Source organism: Tetrao urogallus (assembly GCF_951394365.1).
Source record: "Tetrao urogallus genome assembly, chromosome: 7".
In the NCBI taxonomy this organism is placed as follows: domain Eukaryota; kingdom Metazoa; phylum Chordata; class Aves; order Galliformes; family Phasianidae; genus Tetrao; species Tetrao urogallus.
Genome location: NC_136820.1, coordinates 35,213,179 through 35,240,175, shown reverse-complemented (window position 1 = coordinate 35,240,175; position 26,997 = coordinate 35,213,179). Strand labels below are relative to the sequence as shown.

At 41.2% G+C, this 26,997-nt stretch overlaps 1 protein-coding gene across 1 annotated transcript in view; it reads right to left on the bottom strand.

Annotated features, from left to right (window-relative positions):
• The window catches only part of GPR158 (G protein-coupled receptor 158), a gene marked incomplete at both ends in the record, with an annotated part of 175,901 nt that overhangs the window by 19,957 nt on the left and 128,947 nt on the right, over positions 1–26,997 (bottom strand). The window contains one exon of the mRNA XM_079538527.1: positions 169–407. Within this exon, the coding sequence (XP_079394653.1) occupies positions 169–407 (239 nt within the window). The remainder of the gene's footprint in view (positions 1–168; positions 408–26,997) is intronic.

Below are 26,997 nucleotides of genomic sequence, written 5' to 3'. Positions count from 1 at the left end.
GCCCATTTAAAAACATATAAACCAACATTTCATTCTCTTACATGTTTTTCTAATGATGTTATGCAGCCTGATAAAGCTCTAAGATATTCTAAAAGGAAAAGAAATATAAAGAAAAAGCAACTAAGCCTTATTTTAAACATTAGAAGAAAGACTAGAAAATGAACATACCAACAGCCATCATGTAATCCCAGCGGTCCATGAGGCACATATTGAAGATCAGGTGGTCAGATGTTTGCCCTTGGCCAATTAGAGGAATGTTTCTCTCCAAATTTTGGGTTATTGCAGAAGTCCAGCCAACAAGAAACCAAAACACTACCAGGAGAATTACAGCCAGCATCCTCATCACTCGCCCACCTGTCATATATGGAATACGCTGAGCAGTTCTGGACAGGAATACCTTCAAAACCCTAAAAAATTTGGACAGGATAAAATTAAAAAGAGCACTAACCATGTTGTAGGAATTACATTTTCACTTTATTTCACTGTTAGGCTATTTAAAAAAAAATTAAAAATCAACTTTTCTTCCCTTGACAGCATGCACAAGAGTAAAATCTGAAACATTATTACTTCATCTTATTTAAATGGAGCTGATTGCTGCCCAGAGAGTGCTACACAGCACTAATAGGAAACACAAGCTATACTTATGGTAGGGACACGTATTGACATGCTGTGCTGTCAGGCTGTTTTGTACCTTTCAGCTCCCAGTGGAAGACTTGTGTCTTCAGAAAAGAGAAGGTCACATCCACAAAACAGCAACCATGTGTGCAAGATTTTATTTCCTTACAAGGCTGTCTGTCAGCTCAACCCCAGTCAGGCTGTTCCCCCATTGGATATTCTTCCCATAGAGCTTGCTGATTCTGAGGCAACAGTCTGCTCCTTGTAGAAGTAATCATAAAAGGTACTTTCAAGATGAAGGGTTGGACTTTCTCAATTATTTTGTACTCAAAACCGCTGTAGCTCTGGATTCCGAAGCATGAGCATAGCCACTGAATATTCATATGGGACTAATTATCACTGAGGTTTAAGGAACTTGATTTTTTTTAAGATAATTGAGTTTATAAAAGCCCATGCCAGATCTCCAACATTTACAGTGTACCAAGCACCTAAACCACCTCCCAAGCCATCTCATGGACAGGCCAGGAAAAAAAAAGAAAAAAAATCACACTCTGGACTAATATTTATGTCTCAAAGGAGGCAAAAGCAAATGGCATTACCTCTCAAACAAATAATAGTGTAGAACCTTTTAAGGCAAAAGCGCAAAATCTTTTCCCTATCCATAAAAATGATTCATCCTTTGACTGCAAACACAGCCTTCACACTGTGCGTTGGGTGAAGTCAGAGAGCTGAATGTGTTCAACATTATTCAGCTGTTTCCCTCCCAACAGTCACTCCATAGGGAGTCACAGTTTTTGATCTTTCTGTGTTTGATAGATGTTCTCCTCTCCCTTTACAGATGCTAAGTGCTTTATGTCTGAAGCAGCTTCCCAAAGCCTTCAGGAAGGATAGGCAGGAAATTCCACAGATGCAAGGCAGACAATTTCTCTCTTCCTTCATCAGCTACAGCACTGTTGTTCCAGGCAGTGTCAGTAAATCCTCCTTTTTTAGAGCACCAGAGCTTAATATGAACAAAGGCTTTCCTCCACATTGTAAACACTGACCAATACTCAGCTTCTTGGAAGGAGAAATACAGACTCTTTTTGAAATGAAATCAGTCAAGAACTTTTTACGGCTAGAGTTTGCCATTTGACTAAAAGGGCTTCACCAGAATCTGAGGTCCAGAGCAGTAATTCCCTCATCTTCCCAAGGTGATTTTAACCCAAATGCACACTGCTCCCCTTTCACCACAAGCAGGTGCACAGCTTCAGTCTCCTCTGTGCATTAATGACCATGTATCACCAATGTGTATCAGGGCAGAGACATGTCCCCAGGAGCTCCTATCGGGGGCAGGCTGAGCTTGAGCATCATTTTCCTTCCTGTACCTCTGACTCAGACACCATCTGAGTTCACCATAAAAACTACTCTGCAGCAATATGAGACCAAACTGCCTAGGAAACGTATTGTCTGATGATGTGTTCTCCAACAATACAATACTTAAATCCCCCCGCCCCCCCCCCCATCCCCTGTATGGATGCCTGGGATTCCTCCAGCCCAAGTGCAAAACTCTGCACTTTGCCATATTGAACCCCATCAGGTTCACCTGGGCCCACCTTTCTAGCCTGTGGAGGTCCCTCTGAATGGTATCCCTTCCTTCTACTGTGTCAACCGCACCACTCAGCTTGGTGTTGTCAGCAAACTTAGTGCACTCAATTCCATCATCGATGTCACTGATAAAGATGTTAAAGAGCACCAGTCCCAAGACAGATCCCTGGGGGATGCCACTTGATACGGCCTCCACCTGGACATAGAACCATTGGTGACCACCTTCTGTCTGCGGCCCTTCAACCATTTTCTTATCTATCAAGTGGTCCACCTATCAAATCCACATCCCTCCAATTTGGAGATAAGGATGTGGTGGGGGACCATGTCAAAGGCCATGCTCAATCCGGGTAAATGAGATCAGTCGCCTTTCCCTTGTCCACCAATGCTGTCACTCCATCATAGAAGGCCACCAGGTTGGTCAAGCATGACCTCCCCCTGGTGAAGTCATGCTGGCTGTCTCAGATCATACGCCCATTCCTCATGTGATCAAGCATGTAGTCCAGGAGGATCTGTTCCATGCTCTTCCCAGGCACAGAGGTGAGACTCAATGGCCTGTAGTTCCCGGGGTCCTCCTTGCTCCTTTTCTTGTAAATGGGAGTGATGCGACCCTTCCTCCAGTCAGCCGGGACCTCACTTGACAGCCACAACATTGCAAATATGATGGAGAGCGGCTCGGCAACCTCAGCCAGCTCCTTCAGAACCTGGGATGCATGCCATCCGGCCCCATAGAATTATACACATTCAGTCTCATGAGGCGATCTCAGACCTGCTCTGTCCTCACAGTGGGGGGGGATTTACCACCCCAGTCTCCACCTAGAGGTTTGGGGGTGCAGGGGCTCAGGGACATGAGAAGTACTAGAATACAAATAGATATTTATAAATATATATATAAATATAAAAAATATATATATTTTTTAAAAAATTAAAAACTACTTTAAAAATTAACTACGCTCTGATTTGTCCCTGGCACTGATGCAGGCAGAAAACAGCCCACATCCTTACCATTACCCCTCAGCTCAGGGTGACTGCACGCAGTCTGCCCACTGCAGCAGCCTGTACCAGCTCCTGAATCACACTAGAAAACCATGCTGGTTTAGCAGGGCCATGGGCAGGCCAGGTACCGCTGGAACAATTCAGCAGGACAGATGATGGAGTTACAGCACCCATGTAACATTCTCCTATGCTACTTAATTTATGAATATAAATGCATTCTGGGATTCAAACTTTGGAACAAATTAATGTTTAAAAACAAACATCAAGTAAGGGAATACCAGCTGAAAAAAACTCCTTCTCCTGTCCTGTCTGCCCCCAAAATGCCAAGTAGTGATAACCTTAGAGAACTGTTTGAGAGGTACAGCCTCTGATCTAAGGCAGAAGAGGAAACCCAGCTAAAAACATTCAGCATATGCAATGCACTTTTATGCACTGTTCTTGGATAATCCAACCACCATTTTCAGTGAAACATTTCCAGCTCTTTTTACAGGCATATCAGACACCGTGATGTGCTCTACCTGCTTTGTTGGAAGACACTACAAGCTGCCTTCAAGCAAAGATCTGATCTATAGACAGCATTAAAGCTGGTTTGTAATAGCTATCCTTTTAACAGAGTAAACAAAGGACTCATAAGAATGAGTGAAACATCCAGAGACCACAAAGCAGATAACTCCCAACTTCGCTGCCTTCACCACCAAGTCTGAGGAAATAAGCTATTTGGCCTAAAGGTCTGTTGCATTTTGCTTTTTTTTTTTTTTTTGCCCCAGATCCACATATATAGACAAGGTGAGGATTTGGTTGCAAACTTGGTTGGAGAGCTGAAAGCGCAGGGCAGCCCAGCAGACAGAAGAAATAGTGATGTGAAGTGGAGGTAAGGAGTCTGCTGCTGTCGAGGCTGGCTGGGATTATCAGTCTGGGAACTGCAAGCAAAGCCATGGCTGCTGCTGTACAAGTTATATCTTTAAATGGAACTCATAATCTTAGAAAATAAGTAAGATCATATTAAATTTTCATGTAGTAATTTCAATAATCTGCTCTGGGAACAGGAAGCATGGCTCCCAAACTATTAGCTGTGTATGCAGTAGGCACAACAGGTGAAGGATCCAGCTTTGACAGCAATGACCTGGCATGGGTTGTTTGCTTTTTATTTCTAGCATCTGTCATTTTGTGGCTTTACTGAGTCATCCTGTCAAACTGTTCTGTTCCACACTGATGATTTTTATTGTGATATGAAAGCTACATCAGAAAGATAAGGGGTCAAGAGCTCTTATGAATTATATTGACTTCCTATAGGGGAAGGATTAAGTTTTATCTGCTTTTTCAGGAGTAACAGTGAACATGAGATTAGTTACTTAGAACTGGTATACCAATGTGATTCTACTGAAAGCAGTGAAGAGGTACCTATGGCCCACATACAGTATCCTGCAAAAAGAGAGCTCACATCTCACATTTGACACATATGCACACACACATATACTGAGTGCAGACTTTATCTATGCACCAGGAAAGATGCCTAAAGAAGGAGCATTGACACTGAAGACCCAAGTTAGATGCATTCATACCACCAGTTACTGCCTCTAGGCTCTAAAGAATGAAATCCAACTGATAGAAATGAGCAGCTTTCTATACCATACCTTGGCTGAAAGTCTCCAAATCACTCACTGACTGCTTCCCATGTGATTCCATAAAACTTTATAACAAAATAGGCCTGAAGTCCAGCACAGAATAAGATAAATAAAATTCACTCCATGAAATCAGAATAATTTTTTTGCTTTACTGAATCTGATCATTTACAATCTCAGCAAACCTAGGTTAAGACCCGCATCATATACATCACAGCCTGGCCAGTAAAAGTACAACAATTAGGAAATGAAGTTTGGTAATTCCTTGAACGCATGAATACTTCACAGAGCTCTCATCCTATATGGTTAATAAATATTTGAGGATATCCTGATGGTACACTAACAAATGACTGAGCAGTAGCTTTGGGTATTGAATGATTGGGAAACAGTGATATTCTAACAAATCATATTTACTTTCAAAATTGCCATTTTGATGGTATAGTTTCATTCATACTTTCTGCAGAGTTCTGAAGTTTTTTTTCTTCTTCTTCTATTACAGGAAGATAACGTACTATAAAAATACCTCGGATGTATGGCTAGAAATCTAGGCTGTGAAGATGAGTTAAAATCTATTTTATTTTGGTATATGTTAAAAGTTAGCTATCATTCATAAGCAAAGACACGTGGGTCAAGACAATGATAGTTCAGTACTTTCCTAGATTAAATTTTACCTGTATTGCACCATGCCTTTAAAAATATGAATACTCATACTGCATAAAGACTGGACAAAATGCATTATGTGACACTGAAATGTTGTAAAGGTAGTTCTCCAGTGCTTTGATGAAAGCCCTAGCTCTGCATCAGTGTGTAAGGAACAAAGTGGGCTGTTCTAATTTCCAACAGTTTGACCAAAATGAGGAGGTTCAGAAATTTGGGAGGGAATTCATGAATAGCTCAAGGGAAGGCTCGGGTTATTAGAAGGCAAAAATAATCCAAGAGTTTCTCACTGCAATCAGAACCACTCACTCATTCCCATGAGTAGCACTGGCCTCTCAGTATCATGCATTTTTAATAGCATGGAAAGAGTCTAAAAAACACAACTTGCTTTAATAAAAATATATTGACTTGAAGTAGATTCTTTCTGTCAATCTGTGGGCAAGCCTGGAATGAGCAATCTGAATGATCTGTTGCTTCTTTAAATGTAGCTTAGATTCTATCGTTTTTCATGCCGTACATGTGCTTTGTTTTCTTCTTTTATCTCCCACCTGAGAAAAGCTCAATCTCCTAGTGGAATACAGATCAAAGGGCCTTCTGTGTGCAGCTGATCCCAAGGACAGGAGCTAAAGTCCTTTGGCAAATCAGCTTGGCCTCGCCTTTCCCCTGAGCCTGTCCACTCCACAGCTCATTGCCTAGCTGCACGCATCCGTTCTGTTTGGCTGCCAGTCATCGAGCCCATGCGTGTGTGTTGCTTTTTGAAGGGTTTTTGTTCACATCACCATACTCTCCAGATGGGTCTCATCAGATGTGACAATTCCTCAACTGGATTTACCCATCCTGGCAGTGTGCCAATGGATGCTCCAACTAGAGAGGAGCTGGGAAGCAAGAAGGCTCAGCTGGGGCCTTGCCATGTCACATAACTAGGCCTTGGTGATGCAGACCAAATCTCTTTCTTTATGAAATCCTCATCTGCTTTGTGCTAATTATCTCTTCTAATAAACTTACTGCACTAATGCCTTCTTGAATCCTGCTGAGATTAGCAGAACTATGGAGTGCCAGTAAAGCACCTGGCGTATGGGCCAAGCCTGGCCTGTGCAGAGCTCCTGTGATGGTCACGTCACTGTGATGGTGACCAGGCTTGGTGCCTTGCAAAGTGCCTTCAGTCTGGACTGCAGACACAGGCCTGTGTCTGACATAGCTGCCTCCTGTCTGCCAGCTATTATGCCAGCTGTTACTTTTGGGCACTAAAGTCAGTAGCTCACAAACACAGAATCTGGTGGGAGATTCCTAAATTTCTGAAATTCCCGTGGCACTAGGATAGGCATAACGCTACCTTTTCCTAAATCCATAATGAAATGGTTTACATAACCATTTCAATACTACGCTAAATAATTACATCCCTCTGTTGCTAAAAACGAGGTCAGCTCCTCCAATGCTTTTCTCCATAAGCAAACCAATCTTGCTGAGCTCTTCATTCAAATTTGAGGTGATTTGGTGACAGAAATCTGAATTCATTGATTGTTAAAGCTCCTGCAGCTAGACTTCAGTCTGAAGATTGTAAATTTTTCAGGCTATACAAGCTCTGGATAAGCTAATTTGCTGCTTAAAAAATCATCAGGTGATTACTAACTTTCAGTAAATCTTAAAGCCATTCAGTACCTTACCCCTATCAAAGACTTTCAGAATAGGCCACACAAAAGATCAAGGTTACTATTTTTCAGGAAGCTTACAGTGTGAAAATAGATTTAAGCACTGCCTGTAGGCAATCCTCTCCTACAACAGGTCAAAACATTTTCAGGACTTTAATTACAAAGTTTGCTTCACAGAGTGCTGTGGAGTTAAACTTACAAAGCCAGCTCCCCTCCTGGTCTGCCCCACAACGTTTCCTTTAATAAGGGCTGATGAGTTAAAGCAGTGGGAAGGACAAATCCTCCGCCTTGTTAGTGCTGCTCCACAAAGGCATTCTCCCCTGCTGAAAACATTCACAGACAATTGTAGCAATCTTTCTGAATGTCAGAGCTGTTTTCTAGTGATCAACAGTAAGATAGCTGGTCAAAACCTTATGCCAAAGCTTCTCAAAATGGCGCACTACGAATAGCAAAGTCTTGCCATGGATAAAATCCAAATCCAGACCAAAGTTAATTTGAGGAAGGTTATATACCTTGATCCATAAAGATCTTCTTTCCTTTCTATTTTACTATTTCACTGGCAAGCATTGTACTTCTGATCCGAGAACGGTAAGCTGAATTTAGAAAACACAGTACCTTTCCCACATTTTGAAGGTGGCCACAAAATGAAAATATCTCCTTCCTTTTAAGCTAAATACAGTAGATATACTTTTTCCAGTCTTATTTAACTAGTTGCCTTGGTTGTTTTTTTTTTTCCATTAAAGAAAAAAAAATCAGTCACCTTGGCTGGTTAAAGTTTTCCTTTTGCCTTTTTGCGAAAGATTCCTGTAGAAAAGGTACATGCAGCTCAGGGCTGGAGCTGACAGTGGGTCTAACCGTATTGCTGGAGGAGATTCAAGAGAAATATTTTTTTAAAATAAACTCATTCTGTAAGGTGAAAAGCTGGCAGTAGCAAATCCAGGATCAAGTTTGCTTTGCCTGGCTTTATCATTAAGTATATTACCTTCAAAAAAAGTCCAGTGGAAAGAGAGAGACCAGGAGAAGAGCTGCATCTGTGGAGTGCCCACTAAAGCACTGTGCACAGCATAATTTGGCACTGAAGTTGAAAGCACTTGTTTCCCTTTTTGCTATGAAATGATGTTAATAGGCACCACTTAAAGATGACAATCCATTATTGAAGATGCAGGAAGCAAACATCAGGAACTGAAAGGACAGGAACTTCTCCCATCTTTATACACATCACCGTTTTCATGTCCCGTTATCTTTTGGAATTTGTTTTTTCCTTTCACGTTCCTTTTCTTTAAATGTTTTAGGGCTAGAAGCTTCTGTTGACTGGCCAAGCAAGCCACTTCAACATTGGATGGCCAGGAGTACATCCACCTTTATACAGCCAAAAAAACCATAAGACTATACACTTTTTTTTCTTACCATGTCATGCTCCCAGTCTTATTGCTCCATGGCTAATTGCACACAGCCATATTTTCCAAAGATGAAGAGTTCCTTATTTCCAGCTAATGTTAATGAGGTTGACATAAGTAGAACTTCCAAAATTCATGCTTTTCCCACAAATTAGTACCGTTAATATCTGGAAAAATCTCTTTTTCTACTAGCCTATGTAAGTTCTGTGGAGTTCTGTGTTGGCACTCAGTTAAGTAATCATGAACAAGAACAATCCAAGAAAGCGTTTCAACCACAGTGAGAACACTGTGAGGGAGGAATGACAACACAATAAAAGGCCCAGTCTTTGTTGTCTCTGCATTCATTTACAGGCATTCATAACCACAGCAGACAGCCTAGTTTCAAATTAAAGAATTTGTCCCAATATATTTTATTGTACTCCTTTACAAGTAAGAATGAGCAATCATATCCACTGGACACAATTTCCCTCTCAAATTCACATAGGGATTATTATACAACGTATTGGTGACAGGGATTAATCCAATGTGATACAGAAATGGCTGAGGAGGGTGTTAGTCAAAAACTGCCAAAAGAAACATAACTGTAATATTCAACTAAAATATTTGTTGAGGGTTTTGTGCTCACTTTAATAAAATCAATGTTAACCACTTTATAATATGACTGACAGGCAGTGCTGTTTTATATTAACTGTGTTGAAAATGAAGCTGTTTATCAGCACTGTGTTCTCCTTCCACTTATGGAAAAAGTATTAACTTTATCTTGTGATCCATGCATGCAGGTATCATGGCCAACACCTTCATGTGTATTTGAAGGAAAGTTTATTCTTCATCTTGTCTGTGAAAGATAAGATTCAAAACCACACTCACAACAGATTAAATCAGGAACTTGTCACAGGATACAGCAGTGTCACCACCAGTGGAAACTGAGACCATAACCAATGCTAATTTCTTTGGATAAAATTTCCACATTATAAATTATATTGTTACTAAAAACAGTCCCTGCAAGTAGATTACATTGTAGGGAATGAAAATGCTGGAAATGTTACAAAAGCCCATCAGGTCTCTGCTCAAGTCGATCAATTCAGAGAATGCCAAAATAGCTGAGGTATAAAAGGAGAGATTTAGAAATTACCTAATCCAGCCAATAAATCAATCTCATGACCAAAGAAGCATCAACTACAGCAGGTTACTGAGGACTTTGTACAGCTGGGTTTGGAGTTACTTGCATATGCTAAGTATCTACAGCAAGGAGAGGAAGAGCCCAGCTGTTGGCATGGAGGAGCAGTGATTTTATGTACAATAAAAAGCACAACATGCGAGTTAAATGTCAAGCGCTCCCAGAGCAGCTTCACATGCTATTCTCAGGATCAGGGGAGACACTTAAGATTTAGGAAAAACATCAGATATAGATCTGCTTCAATATAAAGGTGTCGATATTCGGCATTAAGGGCTGAAGTACCTGCAGCTCTTCCCTTCATCTGGCAGTCTTCTTATTTTATATTTGTAAGTCTTCCAGTCTCAAGAGCAGCAATGAAACACGGTTCCAAGCCTTAATCATTTCAAAACTCCTATCTTTTCTTCTAAACATAGATGATTTAGGGGGCAAACAGACATTAGTTGGTAGCCAAGCTGCTTGTCACACATACTCCCTGCCATACCTACCAACTTATTTTTGTTCCCCTCTTAGCATTCACTGAGAACATCAGAAAAAAGGAAATTCCACAGTAAAGACAAACAGACCGAAATAAAATTGTTTAGACCTAACCTCATTCACACTCCAGTATTTGAAAACCTCCTCCTGGTGGAAGAACAGTAACACAGTGACTACATAAGAGAATGAACAACAGCATATGATTGCAGCTTTTCAGCAGAAAGAAAAAAAAAAAAAAGTCCAAAGTCAAAAACAGAAGAATGACAAGAATGCATTTCTATTTTAGTAGTACTAAAATAGAGGAACAAATTACTAAAAAAACACCCAACAAATAAAAAGTCCCAGCTATATAAAATATACATCTGATAAACTGTTGAAGAAGGCTAGATTCTTCAGCTCTGACTAGTCTCAGATTGGCTTGTGCAAGCATCAGTACAAAGCAGTGCAGAATATCCCAGTAATTTTCTGCATGCTATTTTTGTTTGAACCCAGCATGCTACTGTCTGCCACTATTGTGATTTGCGATCAGTTACACTGACACTCTTCAGGAGATAAGACTGCTACGTTTGTTCTTCTTCCAGTGTTTCATACAAAATACAACAATTAAAAGTAAATTCAAAGAATTTCTGGAATCGCTGTGTCATGTCAGCATTATCTGAATTTTTTTTTTTCTCCATAGATTTCTATGTTCTTCTCCCAGGTAAATACTCACTGGACTATGCTTACTCTCAACTCTATGTAAGCATGGGTAGCAATCAGAAAAAGAATGCTAATTGGGTTAATCACAAGCACTTCTAAGGAAGCTACAGTTTCTTGGAAACTAATTTCTAAACGTCTGTCTGAATTTAACATTTACAGAAACAATGAAATATTTTTAATACCTTGAGAAATACATGCTGTGTGCTACCTCCCACACTCAAGAAACTCACTTCTTGCCTCCCTTGCACTGAATGATACCATACCTGTAGGAATTGCCTCAGCAGCCAGGGTTGTTGGTTGTTTCCTGAAGTAAACAGCATTAACGATGTCCTTAAAAATGCCTGCCAATGACCCTAATGAGAGCTTATGGGTCAGGATCTGCAGGACCACCAATGTGGGTAACACTGTGGTGGGTATCTACTACAGACTTCCATGATTAGGAGGAAGTAGATGAGGCCTCGTCTGACTACTGATGGAAGCCTTTTGCTTCCGTGCCCTGGTCGTCATGGGATCTTCAATAACCTGCTGGAAGCGCTACACGTTAGGCCACAGCTAATGCAACATATCCCTGGAACACAGTGATGATAACTTCTTACAAGTGATAGAGGAGCTATGGAAGGGAGCCACTCTGCTGGACATCATACGTACAAAGAACTGCTGGGACCATGAAGATCAAAGACAAATTTTGCTGAAAAGATCATGAGTGGCAAAGTTCAGGATCGTGAGAAGGGAACAAAACATCAAGCTCCTCCAAGATCAGGGACATATCCATGTATGGGAAAAAAAAAGTCAAGCAAAGGTGGCAAAAAGGCTATGTAGATAAACAAGGAGCTCCTGACTAAGCTTGGGAAAAGAAAGCGTACAGGAAGCAGAAGGTCACCCACGCGACCCAAGAGAAATAAAAAGATACTGTTTGATCGTGCAACAATGGGATTAGGGAAAGCCAACATACATCTGGAGTTGAGTCTGGCAAGGCACATGATGGGCAACAAGAAAGACTTGTGAAGATTTATCAGCAGCAAAAAGAGAACCAGGGAAAAATGTAGGCTTGCTACTAAATGGGACAGGGCTCTGGCTGTAAACAATACATAAAGGATGAAATATTCAACATCTTTGTGTCAGCAGACGGACTTGCTTTGAGGAATCCTAGGTGCCAAAGACCAGTGGAAAAGCCCATAGAAAATAAGATTTAACGTCAACAGAGAAGAATCAGGTTAGGGAACATTTAAATGATCTGGATATACACGATACATGACAGAGTCATGGGTACATGCAAGGGATTTGACAGGATGTCACCACTGTCATTGCAAGGCCATTCTCTTTAAAGGTGGTGGTGACTGGGGGAGATTCCTAAGTACTGGAAAAAGTAAATGTCAGTCCATCCTTCAAGAAAAGCGAGGAGGAACCTGGGAAGATCTCCTGTTCTATGATTCTGTAACTTTTGGGTAGAAATGTGTAAATAGGTTGAAGAAACTCAGTAGTCAATAATATTTCTTAGTAACATTTCTGCAACAAGCTTTTTATTTAGACATTAAGATTCAATACGTTTTAATGTGTTCACATTAGAAGCACTTTTGTATAACTTATTCTATGAACTTCAGAGCTTTGACTGAATCACAAATCATTATCACAAATTCTGCTCTTGGGCCAGTTAAAGTATAACTTTTCACTTCTGTTTTCAAAATTTGTTTCTGGGACAACACTGTCAATCAATCTAATAAAGAGGGTAATGCAATACTCACATTCCCCTTCAAGGAATGTATATGTATAAAACAATGCAACATACAAATTCAATTAATATGAATTAAAAAATATTTTCATTATTCATCATTCTAAAACAATGTTAAAATTTGAATTTAAAAAGTCACCTGCAAGAAAAATTAACTCATCTTCTATGCTTCCTCTTAGATGGCACAGAAAGAAGTAGCACCATGACAAGCTGGATTCTGTAAAGAGTTGCTTTGTATTTACCATAAGATAATGGAAAAAAAGGGACAAAAGCAGAAATTATCATAAACTACTAAATCCTGACAGGCACAGGGAGATGGCCTGGAGGCTTCTCTCTTGTGTGCTGCAGCACAGCAGTCTATTTTTCCTGTTCATTACCTTAACCTGTCTATTGACTTCCACAGTGCTATGGAAGTGAGCCAAAGGTGATGCTTAAGGTTTGGGTTAGAAATTGCTTGGAGACATTCTTCCTTGTATTGACTTGCTTTTGATGAAAATATTCTCTCCTACAACTTCTCTCTGCTGTTGCTTTCACTGAGAAATGAGACTGGTCCCTAGCTAGTAGATCTTTCATACGTATACCAAAATACAAATTTCAATTTGTAGTTTAAAGCACTCTGCTTAGTGAATGTTTGCTAGCACTCTTTTAATACTGAAAACAAACAAAGAATTAAAACGTTCAGGGTATATCACTCAAAAGGGAGACAACAAGTTTTCTGATATTCAGATAGCATGGAAACGAATTTCAATTAGACGTTAAAGTGCTCCAATTTGCATGGACCGTTGAAAAGCCATTTAACAGTATCTGCTGTGAATCACTAACACGGAGGCTGTATTGCAACAGACCATTTAAATCATGGTCAAAGGCCGAGTAGCCAAAGGTTCCAAGCTAATGCAGAAAAGCCAAAATAACACGGTTATTTTAAGATAAACTGAATTAAAATTATTATTCTGTTCTGAAGGAGCATTGTGCAAGACAGAGGACAGCTAATCTACATTAAAAAGAAAAAAATCAGGAAGACAGACAAGTTGAATTCCTACCAGATAGGTAAAACACACTGAGATTTTCACATGAAATCAAACGTAAAAATATGATCCTTGCAGTCCTAAGTAATCATTGTACAGCAATGAGACCTTACTGACAAGAAAACAAGTAAAAAATACAACAAGCTCTGATCTCAGTAAAACCTGTGAAGATGAAGCAAGCAGGAAGAGTCGCAGCATTCAGGTCACATATACATGAAACAAGCATTGGTAACCATGCTGCCTTTTGTTTTCTTTTTAAAGAAAAGTTATTTAAATAGAAATATCAAATGCTCCTAATAAATGCCACAGCAATGTTTTTGTTTCACAGCCAAGTAACTCAAGAAATGAACAGGGAAAAATAAAGAAGAATTGATAAGATGCTTTCTTACTAATAGTCAGACACTGATCCAAAGTCAGACTTGGTAACAACAGTGGAAAAAGAGCTAATCACAAAAGAAACAGATCTGGACTTCTGAATACAGCAAACAGCTTAAATGTTCTTCATACTGTATGAATAAGATAACACAAATGAGCACAGTCTGAGCAGAGAGACAAAAGAGAACAGAAAACATTTTTCTAAAAATAGTCTTGGGATACATCATTTGGTTTCTGTATTTTGTCTGACAAGTCTTGCAAATGACATTGATGGTTGTGACTTTGCATGGTAATGCAGATGCATGATGACAGACCTGAAGCTTTCCAGGGCAGGGCATGATGCCAGTTCTTCCTATATCCAACTGTGCTCAAGCTGCATCCAGCCTGCAACAAGCTAGGAAACAGTTAAGCTCAAGCGCTTCTTGCTTTCTGAGAAGGCAGGTACAAAATCTGTCTCCCTAATTCTGATTTTCAGTACCTTTCAGGTCACCCAGTTATACTATGCACAACAATCCAATACTCATTTTACATTTCTGGGACCCAACCACAGGGCATGCATTTGAGATCTGGAATAAATACTAGTGTTTGAGTTTGAAGGATGATGGAGAAGGCTCCAGGGAGATCTGATAGTGACATTCTGGGCAAGGTATAAGTAAGTATCAGAATGCCAGGTAAAAGAAGTAGCGAGCCCAAGAACAAAGTTCAACGAACAGTATAAACAGATGGTGGCCATCACTGCATTTCCCCCAGTGCAAATGACAAAAGGATAAGAAAAGACTGACACAGAATGGTGAACAAGGATTCTGCACCTCATCTCTTGTCCACATCAGTGATATGGATGTGAATGCAAATCTCAATGAAGAATGCAATAAACTGTATTTTTCCACAGGGCTTCTGGCCCTGAGGGATTAGAATGAAAAATATCAGAACCAGAGTCACCAAGAAAAGGTGAAACATCTTAGTAAGTGGGGACTCTGCTCAGGGACACTGAGGTACACACTTGCTGCTCAGATAATCTCTCTAGAAAGATTTGCTGCCTGCAGGAGACCCACTTTCAAGGCATCATGAAGAGACTAGCAGCTATGTTAAAGCCAGAGGACTACTAGACCATGCATGTTGATGCTGGATGGGATGCAACCAACCAAGAGGGGTAAGAATATAGCGGGCAACTGGATTTGATGGAGCAAGGGAATATTCTGCTGAGAAATAGAGAAGAGCCAAGGAACACTGTCACTTTAGGAAGGAGCAGGGGAAATCCTCAGATTTGTCCCAGAAGAATTTGGGAGGGCTCCTCCAAAAAGGTAATGCTCATCCTTCCAAAGACAGTAAACTCAGTTTTTTAGGTTAGATGTTAGACAGAAATTCTTTATTCAGAGGGTGGTGAGGCACTGGCACAGGCTGCCCAAAAAAAGCCCTGGATGCCCAAGGTGTGGAGGTGCTAAAGGCCAGGTTGGATGGGACCTTGGGCAGCCTGATCTAGAGGTTGGCAACCTTGCCTGTGGCAGGGGCTTGGAACTACGTGATCTTTAATGTCCCTTCTGACCTAAGCCATTCTATGATTCTATGGTAAATTGAATGGAGCACCGGTCAGTGTTTCTGAGGAAGGCCACTGGCAGTTTCTTTACAAAAGAGCGAGTCGCAAATAAAAGAAAGTTTTACAAAATAACATCTTTACAAACTCCTAAATTTTAATATATTCAAACGGTGACATGCTCAATGTCTCATTTTTATAGGTGTAATAGGATTTTATTCATCAGAGGGCGATGAGAGTCGATTGTCACCAGAAGCCATGAATTGCTATTTCTAAAGAGAGCTTGAAAGCACCTAGAAGGTTCTCAGAGTAATATATAAGCATTTTTCTCAAATAGAAATGCGTGATTTGCAAACTGAATAAAAGCTTGGAAGAGATTTGGTCACTGCAGCCATATTCTCCGAAGCATTTGAAAAAGTACAGAGAAGCAAAGTCCAGAGCTGGATTACGTTAATCCGATTTAAAAGAAAAAGGTCTGTCCACTCTAAGATAAAAGGCAGACTTATTGCTGAGGAAAGATCCTGCACAAAGTAATTAAGGTTGTTACTAAGAGATACGGGGACAGTATAACTCCAGCCCTTTTATCAGTTTTGAGGCTCTCAGCACTACATGGAGTCTTGCAAATAAGAGAGTGATTTCTGAGGTACAGGAGAAATAGGTCAGAAGGAATATACAGTGGTTATTTAGAGAGTAGCAGAAGCCACGAGAGCTAGGAAACACGTGGTTTAATAAAAAATATTAAATATAAAGTTCAATACACAATTTCATAAAGGAAGTATGAACAGTGGCATGAAAAAGAAGTTAAAAAAAATGAAAAAGCAGTTTGTCACATAGGCCAAAGCTACAAAGACAAGTCAGGCAGAAAAAAAACAGATCTCCTGCAAAAAAAGTGGATGTACATTTGTTTGCAGCGAGGCAAGTAATTCCACACTTACACATATCAACTTGCTTTTTTAACAGCCCTGGTAAAGTACCATGTGCCTTCAGACACTGGTTCTTATTTGAAGCTGTGTATGCAGTTTGAACTGAAGAATGATTCCAGACACGATGCTAATTTGCATTATTCACAACTGAACAGTAGAAAATGATGCTAAAGTAATGCTGAAAATCACATCAGAAAAGACTCCAAGCAACAGGGCAGCACCGATGATTCCCTGACTGCCAACATCCAATGTTTTTGCAGAATAAAACACTGAAAACAAACACACCTGTAATATTGAAAACTGATGCTAGAGGGTCCTAGCAGATATATAAAATGATAGTTAAGGAAAATCAAAAAGCCTAGAAAGATGTGTGGTTGCATGACTGGCTGGCACTTAATAACAGCTCTGCAAAAAGATGCTAGGAGGCGAAGTCTGCAGAAAGCAGGGCTTCCCCACCAGCAGCTCTGCATTCACATGAGGCTGTAACCTCCCAGAGGCACCTCTAGGAGGAACAGGAGGCATCTCCCTGAAACGTCAGTAAGGGGGAGAGAGGATCTTTTGCTCAAGACCTCATAAAAATAAGACGCTGTTATTGCAGAGGATCAGAACATGGCTCAACAGAACTACTGCACCACTATCAGAACACAACAGTACTGATGGCCAGGGAGAGACCCAGAGCCACTGAGTAACACACCACTACTAACTTGACTTCACTCACACTTTAGAATTAGGCACTCAGAAGTCTGCACTGATTATTGACAGCTAGTACTTTTAGATTTGGCTAGAAACATAGACTGCAGCTTGAACCATGTAGAAGTAATTGCAAATACACAGGCTCACACTGTGCACATAAGGGGTAGAACTCAAGTCAAGAAAATACAAAACACAGCTGACTGATGTTGTAGCATTAAGACATGTAAAACAGGATAGTGCACAGCACCATAATAACCTGCAATAGTAAGAATATTATTTTCTAATACAAATATTTTGTGTTAACTTTTAATTTTAAATACTATGGATTAGGTCTGAAAGCAATAGCTTATGCTTGAAACTGAACTAATAAATAATGAAGCTCTTCAGAATCTACTGTTTATTTCTGAACTTACAGAATCATAGAATCCTAAAATGGTTTGGGTTGAAAGGAACCTTAAAGATGATGGGCAGGAATACTTCATCAGATCAGGCTGCTCATGGCTCTATCCAACCTGGCTTTGAACAACACCAAGGGATGGGGCATTCACAGCTTCTGTGGGCTGCCAAAGCAGCACTGTCTTGATCTTCCCAGTTCAGATCATAGATCTAATTCACTGAATCTGAGGTTCTTAGACAACCCTGTCTCTCTCTCAGAGAAGTATATATGTAAATAACTCATATATAATAATTCTGTGGTAACTCAACAATATGCAAACTACTGCAATGCTGATAAGCCTCACCCTGTACAGTCATATATCCCAGAGCTTAAGTTAAGATAGCTATCTAAATTACCATCCAGTAGTTGAGTAGCCATTAATTTCAGTTACTTGCTTAATCATCCTCTATTGCAAAGAGAAACAGGTTAATTTAAGTCACTTCTATTCTTGTGGCTTGGCAATTAGGTCATTCTCAGTCAGCTGCCATGGCATACCTCCACAGATCCAGTCATTACATCCAAGAAGGGTAGCACAGTGTTTTAGGTCACCAATGGTTTCTTACTACCGGTCAAGTAAAGACTCATTTTTTCAAGAGCTTACTAGCTATTTTTGGCCTTCATAATAAGCCAGAAAAAGCAAATCATACTTCAGGATATTTAGTCCAGACACCAGTTTTCCCAGTACTAAATATCTGCATTAAGGTCTAATCAGGACTAATTTCAAAGGAGCTGATATATCTCATTAAACAGTACCACTGTAAATATATCCTTTCAGTTTACAAGTATGCTTAATTTTGAAACTGATCCACAATAATATGGATGGTATAATTCATATTGTGTGTTTGTTTAAAAAAAAAAAAAAAGGCCAATATGGAACTAAAGCTAAATTATAAAGCTTGATACATTGTATTGCACAGATATTTATATTTTTCTATACAAAGTCCAATAATTTGTAGTCATACTTAAGTATACCTTCCATGAAGGGATTCAGTTTTGATCTGAAAGCAGCACAAAGAAGTCTTCATATCTCATTTGGTTTGTCAATAGCGGAGCTCCGTTGCTGTGAAAAATTTGTGCCAGATTGCTCTTCTGAGTTTCAGTGGCTTTGGCTTCCAACTACCAGATCCTACTAAGCCTCTGCCCAATATATAAAAGAGTCTTTTATTCTCCCAACTTTTTTTCCTCCTGGTTTGTTTATATACACAAGACATCTTGCAGTCTTTTTGCTGATCTAAAAAGCAGACTGAGTTTCAGAATATCAGCACTTTTTTAAGTCCTCAAATATTTTCTAATCCATATCTATCTACTGCATACCTCCCTACTGTAAAATGAATTCTCTAGTGGTAATCTTTGAAACTAAAATTCGTGATGTTAATTAGACCCTAAGCATAATTTCTTTTGAGTGCATTCAAATGCATCTCTTTGACTTAGCCCAAGGCAATGAAAATTACTTTTGTTACAGTTGGTGTTACAGGTGGAAGGATTACAGTGGTGAAAGCAAACAGGGAAGGAATGCTCACCTGTATCCAGAGATCTAAGTTTGCAAGAAAGACTCCACAAGGAAGCCTCCCCAGTGGCAGTCACCCCTTACGTGGGGTGTAGGTCACACAGCTGAATCGTCTTCACCTTTGCTCCCATGGCAGTCCATTCCTCAGGTGATCAATCAGTGGTTCAGGCCGTGACTCAACAGTTCCCATACAACTTTTCATTACTATCCCTTCTCAAACAAAATCTACCATTTCATCAAGCCTTGTGTTATCCACAAATTTTATGAGTAATCATTTTGTGTTTGGTTCTTCATTGCTACTGAAAATGCTGAATAGTATCAGGCTTACTTCTTGATAAGATATGAGCCCACTAGAAGCACTCCCATGCAGTCATGATTTTTCACTGATGATCAATGTCTGTTATCTGAAAATCTCTCCTTCTACTTAGCTGTGATCAGCCCATGTGTAGAGTGTGAGTCACACACTTAACTCCCTCTTCACAATCCTCCACAAATAGCCTGTAATTCAGGCATGCAGCGTGATGCCTGGCTTCTCTTTTATGCCATAATCCTACCCAGCAGACAGCTGGGCAGCATCTACCTTCTTTTACTGACAAATTCTGTCTATCTCACAGAAATTAAAAAACAGCCTGTAGAACTAATTCACACGTATCACAAACGTACAAGCCCACCTGGAACAAGGAGGTTGCTGTATTACACATCAGCACAAAGTTTTGCCACCTGGTGGGATTCTGTACTTAGCTGCATTTCAGCTTCATCTTTGAAGCCCTCCTGATAACATGGGATGTGCAAAACCTGACATTTCTCCTATTATCCACTATGGTGCTGTTGTATGCACCATTATGAGATCTAAAAGGTCTCCTGATACTTGTGGATCACTGCAGAGGGCCTTACCACCCACTGCTTTTCTTCTAAAAAGGACAGCAATATAATTTTAATATTAAAAAACTGGATACTTTCTTCACTTTCTCTTGGAACTTTCCTAGTCAAACAGTCTACTGAGATAAAGCAGAATGTGAGCTACGCTAAAGCAATTTAAAAAAAGCAGACCAGGGAACAACACAGCTGTATTTACAATATATTTATATAAATTAAATATTAATAAGAATATGTTGAAATATTTTTAAGATTACAGTACTCTATTAAATTATATATTTTAGAATTATAGAAGACCCCGAGTTGGAAAGTACCCACTAGCATCACTGAGTCCAACCCGTGGCTCCAGCTAGGACTGCCAGAATCCAAACGCAGCGTCCAATAGCGGTGCACAAACACGAACTCCAGCACTCAGGGCCATGCCCACAGCCCTGTGCAGCCCATTCCATGCCTGAACACCCTCTGGTGCAGAACCATTCCCTGAGCCCAGCTGCCCTCCCCTCACACAGCTCCATGCCGTTCCCTCAGCCCTGTCGCTGTCACACAGAGCAGAGCTCAGCGCTGCCCTCCGCTCCCTGTGAGGAGCTGCAGCCGCCATCAGGCCTCCCCTCAGCTCCTCTGCTCTGGGCTGAGCGCAGCCAGGCACCTCAGCTGCTCCTCACACATCTTGTCCTCCAGACCCTTCACCATCTCCTTTGGATGCTCTCTAATAGTTTTATGTCCTTATATTGCTGGGCCAGACTGCATCCAGTGCTGGAGCTGAGGCTGCACAGAGCAGAGCAGACAGCCCCTCCCTCACCCGCTGGCAGCGCTGGGCCTGGTGCACCCCAGGGCATGGTTGGCCCTATGGCTGCCAGGGCACACTGCTGGCTCACATTCAACTTACTTTAAGCCAGAGCCCCCAAGATCCCTTTAGTGGTCTGCTCCCCAGACTAATATGCGCCAGTCTGAACATACAGACAGGGTAGCCCCATTGCATGTACAGAATCTGGCACTTGTTCTTCTTAACTGTCATGCACTTGGTGATTGCTCACTAATTTGTAAAGATCTCTGTGCAAGTCCTCTCTACTCCCAAGGGATTCTACAGCTCCCGATTTAGCATCACACATGAACTAACTTATTTTACCTTCAAATCCCTTATCAAAGTCATTGATGAAAACATTAAAGAGAACTGGTACTAACATGGAGCCCTGCAGAACCTCACTAGTGACTAGCTGTCAGCCTGATGTAATCCTATTTACTTCCAACTCGTCAGCCAGTCATTCACACAACAAATTCTGGTTTTGTCCTGCTGTATGCTGAACATTTTTGTCCAAAAGGAGATTGTGAGAAACAGTAACAAAATCTTTCTGAAATCCCAAAAGATTCAACATCAATTGGTTTCCCTTGTTGAATTTCCCTTGGGTATCTTTGTCATAAAAAGAGATCAAGTCAATTAAAAAGACTTTCCCCTTGCAAACTCACGTTGGCTGTGACTGCACTGCCTTTCAGTTATTTTTCACAGCATCATAGAATGGCTTATGTTGAAAGGGACCTTAAAGATCATTCACTTCAACCTTCTGCCATGGGCAGGGCTGCCAACCACTAGATCAGGCTGCCCAGGATCCCAGTACCAATTTTTTTTTTTTCAATGTCTCCCAAAATAATTTTCTCTATACTTTCACTTGGCACTGAAATTAGACTGACAGGCCTGCAATCACTTCTCTCTTGGGACATTTGTCAGCTTCTACTTGAATGGGACCTCTCCAGATTCCCAAGACTGTTGAAAAATAATAGAGAGTGGTAAGATCAGCCAGCTCTCTGAGCACCCTGGGATGAATCCCTTTGGGTGCCATAGACTTATATATATCCAGCTGGAGATGCAAATTTTGATTTGGAGCACAAAATTTTGGGTTGGCTGGGAGTTTATTGTTACCACAGTGACAGCTGTCAAACTGAATGTTCTGGTGGTCCCAGAGCCTATAATCGGTGCTGAAAATAAAGGCAAAGAAGGCATTAAACATCTCTGCTTTTTTGGCATCCCTACTGGTGAAGTGACCAGCATCATCAAGTAATGGACTACTGTGTCACCTCTCAGACTCCCAAGTACAGGAATGATTTTGCACTGTGGAATGACCTCAGGGCTGGGAAGAAGCTCAGGCACACGACTGTTCAGGGCAGGCTGCAGGCACAATGCTAAGCAAAGAAGGCTGAGGAGGGATAAAGAGAAACAGAGGTGCCCCCTCCTCATGCTGCAGGGAAGTAATGAGGGATCATACAATTGTAGAAACACCAAGGTTGGAAAAGACCGCCAGGGTCATCCAGTCCAACTGTCCACCTATCACCAATATTGCTCCACTAAATCATGACCCTAAGTACAACATTTCTTGAATGTCTCCAGGGATGGTGACTAAACCACCTCCCTAGACAGCCCATTCAAGCACCTGACAACTCTTTCAGTGAAAAATTTTTTCCTCATATCCAACCTGAACCTCCCAAGGCACAACCTGAAGCCATTCCATCCAGTCCTATAACTAAATGTGATGGGAAAAGCTGCAGCTCATGGTACCCAGCAGTTGCTATGGATGGCAGTTGTTGGTGCAGGACGGTGCTGCCTCTTGTTGAATGTTTTGCTTCAACATAATGTTTGTTAGTCCCACTTCTGTACTGAGCTCCATCAAGATTAATTGTGCTCTGAGCATCCTCATAACAGCTATGATACATTTTATTCTTTTATATATATGATAGTAGATAGTGTATTCAGAAATATGAAACAGAACCATTATGCTATCTAGTTAAGGCTAGTTATTGCTTTAGAATGGCAAGGATACAAAAAGACCTAAATAGGATTTTAATAATGCAGATTTTATGGGGAAAAAAAAGCTACAATAAAATGGAGTATGACCATTATTCAATCTAGAAGCGCTACCAAAATGAGAATTGCGTTTTGAATGTGCATCATACAAGAAAATTACATGGAATTACTTAACTCTTAAGCTCTGTTTTTATTTATACCATAAAATAATAAATTAGTAAAAGTTTGCAGAAGGCAATAGAAATGAATTATGCTCAGGAAATGAATGAATTAGATTAAGACACAATAATGAGAAAACAGATTTTTCCCTGACCAGCCTAATTAGTGAAACTTAGTTTCTTATGAACTGCATGCATATAGAACTTTTGCAGCACGTCCAATTCCCTTTCTTTCTTCCTAGACTGCGTCTCATAGCCTTTCATTCGCTCTGCCTCCTGCCTTTAAAGGCCCCTCTTCTCTCCTGCTTTCCCTAACAGCCAAGCAAGAGGCAGAGCACATGAGCTGCCAGCCAGCATGGGGCACACCACCACAGGTATCTGCTGATCCTGTGCCTTTCACCTTTCTGCCCTGTGGGATTGTTCATAACTCTGTTTTCTGCTCCAACAACATTTTTCACAAAGCTTTGTAGGACTTCATGCATATAAAATCTGCTTCTCTGATCTCTTTGGCTGAATTTGGCCAGTTTCAAAATGAACTGAGAGATAAAGCAAATCTCTTTTCCCTTTGCACCTGATGCAGCAGTTGGTGAGATGCTGCTTAGAAGTTGTCTGCATCATATACACCAACTGACAAACTCATTCTAGCAACACCACTTTTTTTTCTTTTTTTTTTTTCTCAGACAGATGTCTTCCACAGGACTAGAACTATCTCTTCTCATAAAAAAGAAATATCAGTGACATGAGCTACAAATAATGCAAGTGGCATAAGAGTCCATACACACAGAATCATAGAATTATAGAATGGTTTGGGCTAGAAGAGGCTTTTAAGATCATCTAGTTCCAGTTCCCCTACTATATGCAGGGACATTTCCCACTAGACCAGGCTGTTCAAAGCCCCATCCAGCCTGGCGCTGAACACTTCCACAGAAAGGGCATCCACAGCCTCTCTGAAACAGGGCAACCTGTTCCAGTGTCTCACCACCCTCACAGTGAAGAATTTCTTCCTAATGTCTAGCCTAAATCTACCCTCTTCCAGTTTAAAACCATTTCCCCTTGTCCTATCGCAACATGCCCTTATAAAAAGTCCCTGCTCAGCTTTCCCATAGGACCCCTCAGGTACTGGAAGGCTACCATAAAGTTCCCCAGCACCTACCTCTTTTCCAGGCTGAAGAGCCCCAGCTCTCTCAGCCTGTCCCTGTCAGGGAAGTGCTCCAGCCCTCTGATCATCTTTGTGGCCCTTCTCTGGACCTGCTCCAATGGCTTGATGTCCTTGTGTTGGGAGCCCCAGAAATGGGTGCAGTACTCAAGGTGGTGTCTGATGAGAGCAGAGTAGAGGGGCAGAATGACCTCCCTTGACCTGCTGGTCACACTTCTCTTCATGCAGACCAGGACACAGTTGGTCTTCTGGGCTGCAACTGCACACTGTTGGCTCATGTTGAGTCTTTCATCAACTAACATCCCCAAATTCTTCTCTTTGAGGCTGCTCTTAAGCCATTCTCTGCCCAGCCTATATTTATGCTGGGAATTGCCCCAGTCCAGGTGCAGGACCTTGTACTTGGCCTTGTTGAACTTCATGAGGGCAGCATGGGCCCATCTCTCAAGCCTGTCCAGGTCCCTCTGGATGGCATCCCTTCTCTCTAGCATGTCAACTGCACCACTCACCCTGGTGTCACCTGCACACTTGCTGAGGATGCACTCAATTCCACTGTCCATGTTGCCTACAAAGATGCTAAACAGCACTGGTCCCTGAGGAATGCTACTGGTCTCCACTTGTACACTGAGCCATTGACCACAACTCTCTCAGTGTGATCATCCAGCCAATTCCTTATCCATTTTTCTCCAGTTTGGTGACCAGGATGTCATGTATGCATGCCAGTCTCAAGTGCTTTGCACAAGTCTAGGTAGATGATGTCAGTTGGTCTTCCTTTACAAGTATTTTTCATGCTCTGCTTTATTTCTTTTTTAAATACAGGTGGGTAGGTATGTATGACAACAAACTGTATGCAGAAAGAATACTGGAAGAAGACAAAAATGTTTGGTGTCATAGATATACTTTTTTTGTTATTATTAAGCCAAATGCATGATAAATACAAAAACTACCTGATGCCTCTCCTTTTTCCCCAAGTCTCCTTTTTAACTAAAATCAGGAGGAAGGTAATGAAGCTAACAATGAGGTGACAGTAGGGCAGGAAGGCTCTTTTTTAATCCTGATAGATTCAGCAGTGCTGCTGTCTGTGGCATTCAAAGCAGCATCATAATTTGTGATAACCTGTGCATAAACACAAATTAAACAGGCAGAAGAGGAAGCTATGTCTGCAATAGAGCTGAAGCAGCATAGAGCTCCAGCAGCCAACAGTAAAAGGTTTATGTCTAGAAGTCCTTCTGCCAAGCACTGGCAAATTTTGGAAGCTTCTTGAGTTAATTTCTTTTGGAAGAGAAATTGGTAGTACAAAACAGGTATCTTTGCAGTGCACAATGCTTATTTTCAAGTCCTGTTGCCCTTTTTCCTGAAGAGGGAATGATAACAAGAAGTGCTCATGCAACTCTGTTCATCCAAGGCTTCAGACCAAGTGTCTCTCCCCTCTCCAGAAAAATGCCTCCGTCTGCCTCCCTCCAGGGATCTGCACAATTTGTGTGCCAGCCTCCACACTCAGTGTCTCCCTGCAAGAGTGACTGATGGCGGCTTCCTGTCTGACCACACAACCCCTCGCTTCTGCTGCTGATGACAATGAATGAGATCAGGCACATCAAGCCTTCAAAGAGGATGCACGGAAGGTGTAGAAATATGGAGTTTTGTTTGTTTTATTAGCAGTTAAGGTTAATAATGAGATTGAGATTACATCTTTACTATGTAACTGCACAAAACTAACAAGAGTACTTGCCTGTTTTAATCCAAACTCAATTCCTATAAAAAACCATCTCAGCCAAGACAGGAGTATTTCAAAGTTTATGAGTCTTGGGGTAAAACCTAACCCAGGCTGCAGCCTGACCATTTTTGGGAGGATGAAACAGAAAATCATTCATTTGCTGACAGTTCCACAAATCACTCAGAAAGAGGCAAATGAATTCTTCTTCCAGGGACTGAGGGAGATTTATAGCAAGTTTCAGAGCAAAGTACCATGGAATATATCCTGTAACACACGCTCATGGTAATCACAGGAAGTTTGTTCCAGGATGATTGGTCTTTAAAGAGGAGTTCACAGTGACGTGTGGCTTGGATTTCTTGGGTGATGCTGTAATTTATTTCATGGCAATATAATAAAGGAGGATAGCTGTTTACTATATTTGGATTTACAAAATGCACAGAGGTGCATAAATATAACAAAGACCAAGCTTCTCAGTTGCTCACATACACTTTTACAGCGAAGAGAAATACAAGATGTTAGAATAGTTACAGCAAGTCCCTACAGCACAACTAGCTCTACAAATCAGATAAACCACCCTTCTGCTCCCCTGCAAACAAGCCTACACATTCCAGCTGCCACAGTACCTTCTGTACCTTTCTGCACTATATTCCTAACAACCACTCCTAGATGGGATCAGTATCATCTAGAGGGGGAGGTGATCCTCCCCCTCTACTCTGCCCTGGTAAGACCTCATCTGGAGTACTGCGTCGAGTTCTGGGCTCCCCAGTACAAAAAAGACAGGGATCTCTTGGAAAGAGTCCAGCGGAGGGCCACAAAGATGGTGAAGGGCCTGGAGCATCTCTGCTATGAGGAAAGGCTGAGTGAACTGGGTCTGTTCAGCCTTGAGAAAAGAAGACTGAGAGGGGATCTGATCCAGGTCTATAAGTATCTAAGGTGTGGGGGGCAGAATGGTGAGGACAGATTCTTTTCAGTGGTGAGTGGAGACAGGACAAGGGGAAACGGCCGGAAACTGCAGCATAGGAAGTTCCGCACAAATGTGCGCAAGAACTTCTTTACAGTGAGGTGACGGAGCACTGGAACAGGCTGCCCAGGGAGGTGGTGGAGTCTCCTTCTCTGGAGATGTTCAAGACCTGCCTGGATGCCTACCTGTGCGACCTGCTGTAGGGAACCTGCTTTGGCAGGGGGGTTGGACTCGATGATCTCTGGAGGTCCCTTC